Source organism: Aquarana catesbeiana, linkage group LG01, assembly GCF_042186555.1.
Source record: "Aquarana catesbeiana isolate 2022-GZ linkage group LG01, ASM4218655v1, whole genome shotgun sequence".
Taxonomy (NCBI): Eukaryota; Metazoa; Chordata; class Amphibia; order Anura; family Ranidae; genus Aquarana; species Aquarana catesbeiana.
Window position 1 is genome coordinate 338773586 of NC_133324.1, and position 10934 is coordinate 338784519.

Sequence of the window (10934 nt, forward strand, 5' to 3'; positions counted from 1 at the left end):
TATAATATTATTTGTTTGCATTTGTTGAAAGGACCACCGTTGGTATATTTTACTATTCTTTATCAGTGGAGCATTGTGCATTTTGATCGCATTATGGCCTTATTGTTAAATGATTATTTATTTTCTTCAAGCAATTTAATTTTAATGAGAAGAAATAAAATCTAGGCAGACCGGGGGTACTATAATTATATTTTTTAGAATTTTTTTGTTGAAATCAAGGATCTCTAAAAGACAAACATGTATATGGTCAAAATCATGGTCCTCTGACAACTTTGGTTTATAAAAGTCTGTGAAGAACATCTAGCACAGTCATTGGAATTCACCGGTCAACCACATCTGAGATTTCAAACCAATGGATTTGTGAAATGGAGGTATATAGAAAGACCCTCACATCTCTCTGCTATGCCAATATTTCTTTACCCAAGACAATGAGCTTGTGGGCTAGGTTGAATAATACACCTAGCCCACATCATGTAGAATTTAGCCCTGTGGTGGTTTTGAATGTGTGAACTGTGAACGATAACTAGCTTGGTTTTATTAGGTTACTTTTTAGTTTTTTTCTCAGACACCCATGAGAAATGGCTAAAATGAGTACGAAGTGTTCAATAACTGCTTGAGCTCCAACAAAACAATGTAAACCTGCAAGTGTAGTACAAGCTACATACCACTACATAACACATACCACTACATAACACATAAAGTACATACACCACAAACATAGGTATACATATGGTGTAATCAACAAAGGTGCTGGTGAAAAGGTAGTATAGTGAAACATAAACCATGTAGTATTCAACTCAGCTGCTTAGGAAAGGAGACAATAATTTGTATTTTATTTTATGAGCACGTACTGTATACTAGTGTTTAATATCTTTCATAGTGTAGTGTTTGTAGAGCTTTTTCAGCTGCCTCTTGAATGCTTTCCACTCACTAATTCAATGTTGTTATTTTACCAGTCTTCTCTACAGTTTTTCTCTGCAGATAGCTAGAGAAGAAAAAAATGTTAAAATCAAATACAAGTATGATTTGGGAAGTTATTGTTTTGGGATTTCCTGAAATGACTGAAAAACGCCTATTGCTATTTGGGTTAATGTTTAATATATATGTAATGGCTTTATCTGGCAACCTATTAATAATGATTGTAACAAACCTGGATGCAAGTTTACAAAGCCCAATGTACTTTTTTTTACGTTATCTGTCTATGCTTGACATATGCTATATTTCTGCCACAGTGCCACTAATGTTAGTTATTTTGGTGTCATATCACAACCATTTGTCATTCAGTGCCTGTATTTTACAGCTGTATATGGTGGTCTTCTTGGAGGGGGCAGAGTGCTTTCTTTTGGCTATCATGGCTTATGACCGATATGCAGCGATCTGTTGTCCATTACACTATAGCATAATCATGAAGAGAGGAGTCTGTTACAAACTGCTTTTGGGTGGAATCTTGTGCAGCTTATTGCACTCAATGCTCCATACCACCCTGATCATACGCCTTCCTTTCTGTGACAATGAAATTAACCATTTGTTCTGTGATATTCCACCCTTGCTGAAGCTATCATGTGTTGATACCTATCTAAATGAGGCTATACTCTTTGGAGTGAGTGCAGTTTTTGTAGGACTTGGACCCCTTGCATATATCCTTATCTCTTATGTATACATAATTCTTACTATTTTGAAAAATACATCCAATGTAGGGAGACGAAAAATGTTTTCAACCTGTGCATCTCATCTTATTATTGTTAACATATTTTATGGAACTGGAAGTTTCACCTATGTCCGTCCCAAATCCAGTTACTCATTGGAGCGTGACAAACTAGTTTCAGTTATATATAATGTGGCCACTCCTTTGCTGAACCCCATTGTCTACAGTCTTAGAAACAGTGAGGTTAAAAGGGCTCTAACAAATGGATGTAGAAAATATTTATTCACAAAGGGAGAGTATAAATAAAAGATGATACTTTGTAAAGCTGGATACACACTATACAATTTTCTGTAGATTTTTTTCTTCAAATTTACCAAAACAATATAATAGGAGGTCAAAACTTAAGAGTTTCAATTTGTATGCAATCGGGCAGGCCCTTGCACTACATGGTTTTGGTAAATTTAAAGGAAATCTGAAGTTGTATAGTGTGTATGGGGTCTAAATGAGGGATGGTTGTCTGTGTGTGTTGGCATGAAGGCAATCAAAGCAAAGTGAACCATTTTACAGCAACAAAGGAAAAGATGCAAGACGTGGTACACTCGGTTATTATGGTCCAATATATCTAAACAGAGTCTGGTTGATAGAGAGGACTCATTTGCCAGGGGTTGCCAAAAGCACCCTGAGTGGTATTCTAAGGTGCAGAAAAGGTGAATAATGCTATGCCACTGTTCTTCGTGTTTGAAAATAACAACTTTTAACTCATAATCAACATAATATGAATGATCTACTAACTGCTAAAACCAGTGGCTACTACTCCATACTTATACTACTGATACTGTTGACCATCCCCTCCTCAAAAAACTCCACTCTCTTGGCCTTCAAGACTCTGCTCTCTCCTGGTTCTCCTCCTACCTATCACAGTGCTCCTTCAGTGTTACCTTGACTCTGTCACCTCCTCTCCACTTGCTTTTTCTGTAGGTCCCCCCCAAGGTTCTGTCCTCAGACCCCTCCTCTTCTCCATTTACACCTCCTCCCTTGGTTGATAAACTCCCATGGCTTCCAGTACCATCTCTATGCTGACAACACAAATCTATCTCTCCACTCCTCACCTCACTCCTTCAGTCTCCTCAGCATTACTAACTTACTAACTGACATATCAGAATGGATGTCACATCACTTCCTTAAACTCAATCTTTCCAAAACTTAGCTCATATTATTTCCTCCGGCCTGTGCCCCTTACCCTGACTTCTCCATCAAGATCAATAATACAACCATCATTCACTCCCTTAATGTCAGGGCGCTAGGTGTAATCCTCCAAATCCAATCATTGTCCAAATGTTGCAGACATTACCTCTGTAACAACTCAAAAATACGTCCTTTTTTAACTTTTGAAACCACTAAGCAACCTATTCATTTCCTTGTTATCTCTCGCCTTGACTATTGTAACTCCCTCCCCATTGGCCTACCTCTTTGCAGGCTATGCCCTCTTCAGTCTATCATGAATGCTACTGCCAGACTCATCCACCTTACCAACCGTTCAATGTCCACCACCCCTCTATGCCAATCCCTCCACTGGCTTCTCATTGCCCGACGAATAAAAGTCAAAACACTAACAATAACATGCAAAGCCATCTACAACTCTGCCTCGAGCTACATCACCAATCTTCTCTCCAAATATCACCCAAACCGTCCTCTCCACTTCTCCCAAGACGCCCTGCTCTCTTGTCTCCTCCTCTCATGCTTGTCTCCAGGACTTCTCCAGAGCCTCTCCCATCCTTTGGTAATCACTACCCCAATCTGTCCGGCTATCTCCTACTCTGTCCCTGAAAACTAATCTATTCAGGGAGATCTACCCTGCCTTCAGCTAACACCTGAATCTTCTACTTCTCCCATCAATTCATTTCTCACAGTTACTATCTTTTTTTTCACCAGCCCCTCCCTACTAGATTGTAAGCTCGCAGGAGCAGGGCCCTCCTAACCCTCTTGTATTGAATTGTATTGTTGCTGTATTGTTTCTCTTTATATTGTAAAGCACTGCTCAAACTGTTAGTGCTATATAAATCCTGTATAACAATAATAAAAAAACTGAAACAAAGCTTTCAAATAGTATTGGGGCTTAAGGACAGTCCCCTGTCATCAGGGAAGTCTTGTTGCACACCGCGCCATCCTCATTTATACAAAATTTGCAAGTCTGTGACAAAATGTTTAGATTTAAATTTGATGTTTGCGTTATAGCAAGGGACGACCCAAATAAGACTGAACACCTCCACACTGAAACACCACCAACTAAAGCAGATCAACTTACATACACTTTAAGCAGGATCATAAATCCAATAACCTTGAGGTAGTGTAAAGACAGAGGTTCCCAAGATTCAAATGTAGCTCTAGAAGTGATGTCATAGACCCAAAAGGTAAAATTTACAAATATGTCCCTTCTGTCTCTACCAGGTTGCTTGCTGGTCAGGAGGCTCTACTTACTTTTATACAACATTAGCTCTATTTAAACATCACTGCACAACTGTTACTGGCACAGCTCATGGCTTTACATTGACCATACAATGATGTAATGTTTAAACCACAATCTCATCAGTGAGAATACAGAGCAGCTCTTGAATCTTTACCATTCCCATTCATTTTCAACACTGATTACCTGCCAAATCCTGAAATATTGAATAGACTTGCTCTCAAAGTAACAATAATGCAACAACCGTTTCCATACTACTTTATTATCCAAAAATATGAAAGTTTAAATGCATTTTATATGTAAAATTTAACTTCATTTTTTATTATACGTATGGAATAAAATCTTGTTACAATCCAATCTAAATTTCTCTCTCACTCCTTTTTTTTTATATACAGTGGATATAGAAACGAATCACCCCCACCTTTAAAATAATCACTTGTTAGCTTTGCAGTCTGAAATTAAGACAGACAGTTTTTGTTTTGTTCAGCTGTAGTTACTCAGTACAACTTATAACATCCAAGTGAAAGATATAACACCAACATGTCAGAAAAAAATTTGAAATTGGAAAAAGGATCGCCCCCTTGTGTCAGTATTTTGCTGAACCACCTTTTGCTTTAAGTACAGCCTTTAGTCTGTTGGGATATGTCTACTAACTTTGCATATCTAGACTTTGCAATATTTCCCCACTCTTCTTTTCAGAACTGCTCAAATTCAGTTAAATTTGATGGTGATCATTTGTGGACTGCAGTCTTTAAGTCATTCCACAGATTTTCAATTGGGTTGAAGTCTGGGCTCTGATTAGGCCATGCAAGGACATTCACCCTTTTCTCCTTCAACCACTATGTGGTCATTTTTGCTGTGTGCTTTGGGTCATTGTCACGTTGGAAGGTAAACCTTCTTCCCATTGACAACTTTCTGGCAGATGGCAGCAGATTTTCCTCAAGAATTTGATGGTATTTTGCCCCATCCATTTTTCCTTCTATCCTGACAAGTGCTCCAGTCCCTGCTGCAGAGAAACACCCCCAAAACAGGATATTACCACTTCCATGCTTTACTGTAGGAATGGTGTTATTTGGATGGTGAACTGTATTGGATTTCCGCCAGACATATCGTTTGGTGTTGAGGCCAAATAATTCAATTTCAGTCTCATCTGACCAGGACACCGTTTTCTATGTGGCCTCAGAATCTTCAAGGTGTGTTTTGGCAAAGCTCAGTTGTGACTGCAGGTGGCCTTTCTTGAGGAGTGGCTTTTTTCTTGCAACCCTCCAATACAAACCACATTTGAGAATTTGTAATATTGTTGTCACATGCACACAATGACCACCCTTTGTCATAAATTCTTGCAACTGAGTTGCTGTAGTCCTCTTGGTAGTATTAAATCCAGTTTGGGAGTCTCCAAAACAAGACATTCAGATGAGATAGTAGATCCAGATAGGTGCATTTTTATTCACTGCAGTAGAGATATACAACAGTTCTCGGCTACTATAAGCGAGTAAAAGTGAAAATGTGTTTCTGAGCTTACATCTACAGGTTATACAATTTTTTACATATGAATATGCATAAAATATGAGTGTGTGTTAAGTGTATTCTAGGCGTGATATAGGTGTGATCGTATAGTTTAGTCCAATCAATGTCCATATCTTCTTAGTAGCAAGGGAACAGTTAAATGGGTGTATACATCATGTGACTGGCAAAAAAATAGATTTCAGCAGTATTTGGTCAGTTCAGACTGGTTTTGATAAGGAAGTCATTTTGAGCAGCTTTTTGGGTTCTCATTTCCCTCCTCTTGACCCCTATGGAGGGGTCACTAACATATCTTCCCTACCTAGTATGATAACAGAGAGTTCACAGTACTACTTCACATCTAAGTGGAGCAAAGTTCTTCTTAGGGTGTATGTGGATACATATCTTTACTCATTCATATCACCCATCTTGGCATAATACGAATCTGACTGATAACATGCTATCTCTTCCTTGGGTTTATCTTTCTCAGTTCTAACTGTCATTGTAGTAATCTTTTGTATTTCACATTTAGCACACCTGAAAAAATAAACAAGCAGTCCTATAACGTTGATTCCTATGAGGACAAAAATAAAATCTGTTGAATCCATGAAAATTTACCATTTCTAAACAAAGTGTAATCTGAGTTTGTCATATTTCCTATCATAATGTCACATTGTATACCTCTTTCCCTTACTAAACAAGGGGATATTCCCAAAGGCCTTAAGTTATATTTAGCATTAAATGTATTTTCACAATAATAGAACATTTGTGATATTCTGGTCATACTAGTTTTTGGGCAGCCTTGCAAATGCTTAAACTCAGCATGGAAGTAAATGGGTACTAGGTGTGTACCTTTTTTTTTTTTTTTTAACTGTCTGGCCCATGTGAACATATCTAGCAATTACTCAAATTACTCCTTATGCCTGTTAGCATGTGTAATTTGTACAGGTGATCTTCCTCTATAGCCTTGACTGCTAAGATCAAGCAAATGCATAACAGTAGTTTACTCATCTTTTGAAATTAGCTGTACTTTCTTGCAATGGCTGGCGTGTATCCACGTCACTTTACAGCTGTAGCAGTTGTCAGGAGCACTTGGAAGGGTCCTTCAAACTTTGGTCCCAAAGATAGTTTCACATGTTCTTTTACTAGGACCCAATCACCTGGCTGTAAATCATGTTTTCCAGTTACTTGATCTGGATCTGGAATTGAATCAAAAACAAGCGTGTGCATCACAGTTAATTGCTTGTATTAGACAAATACATAAAAAACAAAAATCATTATACATTACAGCAGTCTAATGTGAAAAAAAACAACCCTGTCTTAGGTGGGCCCAGAAAACAAAATCTCATAAGGGCTCAAGTTCTCTGACTTATAAGTAGGGTAGTCCTGATGCTGTAAAGAACCAGAGGCAACAGTTCTGGCCATTGTTTCTTTACTGACTCGTCTTCCCTTTTCCTGCATTCATTTAGCTAGCCTGTCTTTAATGATTCTACTATATTTTTCTACCTTCCCTGTGTAGTTATATGACTGAGCAGAGGTGACTCCATTTTGGATCCATATATTTTAACTTGTATATTCAGACTCTAGTGAAAGTCAACTAGTTAATAACAGGTTCTCTATAAAGCACACATATAGGAAAATATAGCTTACAGCAGCATCTTTCTATATAAAGCTTTTGTGGTAAGAGATGTCTGGGCCTTTTCCTGTGTAATGAGACATGAGACATAAAACAGGGAAGCAGGACCCATGACTATGAGTCATGAAAGCAGATGGCATAATTAATGATATGTAATGATGTGAAATGTACACCTCTGTATCAAATCACTCTCATGTTCTATGCAATGATTTGTTGGTAATAACGTATATATATTGTATAACGCCCCGGATTAAATCAGATAGCTTTGAACATTTAGACTTTGCAGTCATCTCTTTTGTGTTCATCAAGAAGCTGTCTCCTCAGTACTGAGAGTGGTCTTGTGAGTGTGGTAATTGCCGTGATTATACCTAGCTGGTCTTGTCAGTTATATAGAAATACCATTTGATTCCACTTCAGTTTGGAGGCACTGCTGAGATTTTTGGATTTAGGACTGACTTTAGGTAAGGCTCACCTGTGGTAAGGTTATTCTTGCCTCAGCTCTGATAAAACCTTAGTCTTTAAAAAAAAAAAAAAAAAAAGAGAAGTGTGAGATGGACCATGCCTGTTGAGAAGTGGCTTTTGGGAAGCCTGGCTTTAGGTAAACCTTTTAAGAAGTTTAAAATGTAGTGTGGCTTCTGGGAAGCCCCTGGCTTTAGGTAAGTCTGTAAGAAGTTTTAAAACGTAATATTAAGCTCCTTTTTGGTAAAGGAGAATAAGATAAGGATGTAATAAGGCAATTACTACCGGGACCCACAAACTTTTGCTCTATCTGGCTTTTCTTGTCTATCGCATTTGCAACATAAAAGTATAAGATATCTGTTGTGTGGGATATGGGGCTGTAAGGGGTAAGGCAGCCCTGTACCCCTGTTTTCACTGTTGTATATGATGTCCAAAGAGGGGCAAATTAATTTTAAGTGAAGTAAGTTTCCCTTGTTAGGTTTAGGTATCGTGGAAGTGGTGAGTACTGTTATATTGAATAATGTGGCTTCTCCCCTTCCCTTAGCTAGTATTTTGGTTATAGAGCTTAAGAATTATAAGTGCTTAATTTGTTTGCAAGATGTGTAATTGTTTGAAGAACATGTTTAGATACATGTTTAAACATGTTTGATGACTCTTTGAAGGTAAAGAGAATGGTATTTTTGAAGCTTGTGAAGGAATGTGTTAGTTGGAAGGGGGTTTGTGTAAGGTAAGGGAGTGTTCGGAGAACGCCCTACGGGTGGGATGAGATTAGTAAGTGAGTAGTTTAAAGGTTTTTTTAATAAAAACATCCTACATTGTTGAGGGGAAGGTAAGTTAAGTTTGAAGGTGAAGAGAGAGAGGAGTTATTTAGTAATGAAAGTTTCCATCGTACATGCTGATTTCAGAGCAGTTTTAAAGAAATGACATGCAGAAAAAAATAGTGCTTTTACCACTTCCCGCCCAGCCTATAGCAGATTAATGGCCGGGCGGTGGTTCCGTTATCCTGACTGGGCGTCATATGACATCCAGCACGATAACATGCCGCCGCGCTCCCGCGGGGGCGCGCATCGCGGCGATCGGTGGAGCGATGTGTCAGCCTGACACACCACTCCACCGATCTTGGTAAAGAGCCTCCGGCAGAGGCTCTTTACCACGTGATCAGCCGTGTCCAATCACGACTGATCACGATGACAATAGGAAGAGCAGTTGATCGGCTTTTCCTCACTCGCGTCTGACAGACGCGAGTAGAGAAGAGCCGATCGGTGGCTCTCCTGGCAGGGGGGGTCTGCGCTGATTGTTTATCAGCACAGCCCCCCTCAGATGACCACACTGGTCCACCAGGGATGCTACTAGGACCACCAGGGAAGGGGGCAACATGTGGATGGCCAGGTATGTACCCCATGGCCATCCACATGTGCCCAATCTGTGCCAATCAGTGCCTACAAATGGGCACTGATTGGCACCATTATATTTCAGTTCTGCCCAGCAATGCCACCAATCAGTGTCATCAGTTCCACCTGTCAGTGCCCATCAGTGCCACCTGTCAGTGCCCATCTGTGCCCATCAGTGCCCATCAGTGCCCACCTATCAGTGCCCATCAATGCCCATCCGTGCCACCTATCAGTGCCACCCATAAGTACCCATCAGTGCGACCCATAAGTACCAATCAATGCCACCTACGAGTACCCATCTATGCCTCCTATGAGTGCCCATCGGTGCCATCTATGAGTGCCCATCAGTGCCACATACCAGTGCCACCTCATCGGTGCCCATCAGTGCCACCGTATCAGTGCCCGTCAGTGCAGCCATATCAGTGCCCGTCATTGAAGAAGAAAACATACTTATTTACAAAAAATTTTAACAGAAACAAAGAAAAACTTGTTTTTTTCAAAATTTTCTGTCTTTTTTTATTTGTTGCGCAAAAAATAAAAATCGCAGAGGTGATCAAATACCACCAAAAGAAAGCTCCATTTGTGGAAACAAAATGATAAAAAAATTTGTTTGGGTACAGTGTAGCATGACCGCGCAATTGTCATTCAAATTGCGACAGCGCTGAAAGCTGAAAATTGGCCTGGGCGGGAAGGTATCTAAGTGCCTGGTATTGAAGTGGTTAAAAACAGGAAGTGACAGTCTGAGTTGTCTGAGATTTAAAGGGGATGTTGAATGTTGGGACATTTTACCGGCATTGCATACCGAGCTTGAAGGATTTTTTCATGTTTGCTGTAGCAATGTGGAGATATTCGTTTTCATGTATTTATTAACTATGAAGTATCTTTGAGGAACGATTTTTAAGGACAGTCAAGACAGGAGGTTTTAAGCAGTTAAGTAAATGAAAACAGGTATATAGAAATACCGTTTGATTCTACTTCACCCTGAACTCCGAGGATTATAAGGGCATGGAAGGCCTGCGCAATTGCCAAGTCCTTGCATATAATTTGTATGATCTGTCCAGTGAAATGTGTTCCTCTGTCACTCTCTATGGTTTCAGGGACTTCAAAGTGGCATATTATTTCAGAAAGTAGCTTCTTTGCTCTTGTCTTGGCATTTGCTTTAGCCACCGGACAGGCTTCTATTCAGCTTGAAAACATGTCTACGCACACCAAAACATATTGATATTGGCCTGATTTGGGCAATTGGATGTAATCAATCTGAAGTCTTTGGAAAAGGAAAAGTGGCTTGGCCAAATATCTTTGTGTTACTCTGGTCGGTTTTCCTTGGTTATTTTTAGCACAAATTATGCATCCCTCAAAGTCTTGACATGCGTTTCTAGAGTACTGAATAAACCAACCAGCATTGTTTATGTTTCTCTCCATTGCCTTAGGGCCTACATGACTCGGGCCATGGGCTAGTTGCATGATCATCTTCTCCGTTTGAGGTGGGACACATATTCCTTGCACAAATGTCCATCTTGATCCTTCCTTGCTCTGTCCCTTTACATGATTTTATTCTAATCATCGGGTGCAGATTCTTGTAATCTCTTAATCAGTTCCTTCACGTTCTGTATTTGTTCTCTTCCTTTTCTTCAATCTGTTACGGGATTCTTCTTATTCCTTTGCAAAATCTGTGATTAGGGTCATGATTGCTTCCATTGGTGTTTCCACAGTCTTCCTGGCAGTATGATTAGCCAACTGGTTTCCTTTTTCTTCCATGGTTTGTTCTCCAGTATGTGCCTTGACCTTCAGGATGGCTACTTCCTTTTGGGAGGGTGACTGCTTCAAAAAGTTCTT

At 39.6% G+C, this 10934-nt stretch overlaps 1 protein-coding gene across 1 annotated transcript; it reads left to right on the plus strand.

Annotated features, from left to right (window-relative positions):
• Positions 1–1021: 1021 nt before the first annotated feature.
• LOC141116039 (olfactory receptor 5V1-like) lies at positions 1022–1951 on the plus strand. Its single transcript, XM_073608528.1, has one exon. The coding sequence runs from the start codon at positions 1022–1024 to the stop codon at positions 1949–1951; it is 930 nt and encodes a 309-aa protein (XP_073464629.1).
• Positions 1952–10934: the final 8983 nt, after the last annotated feature.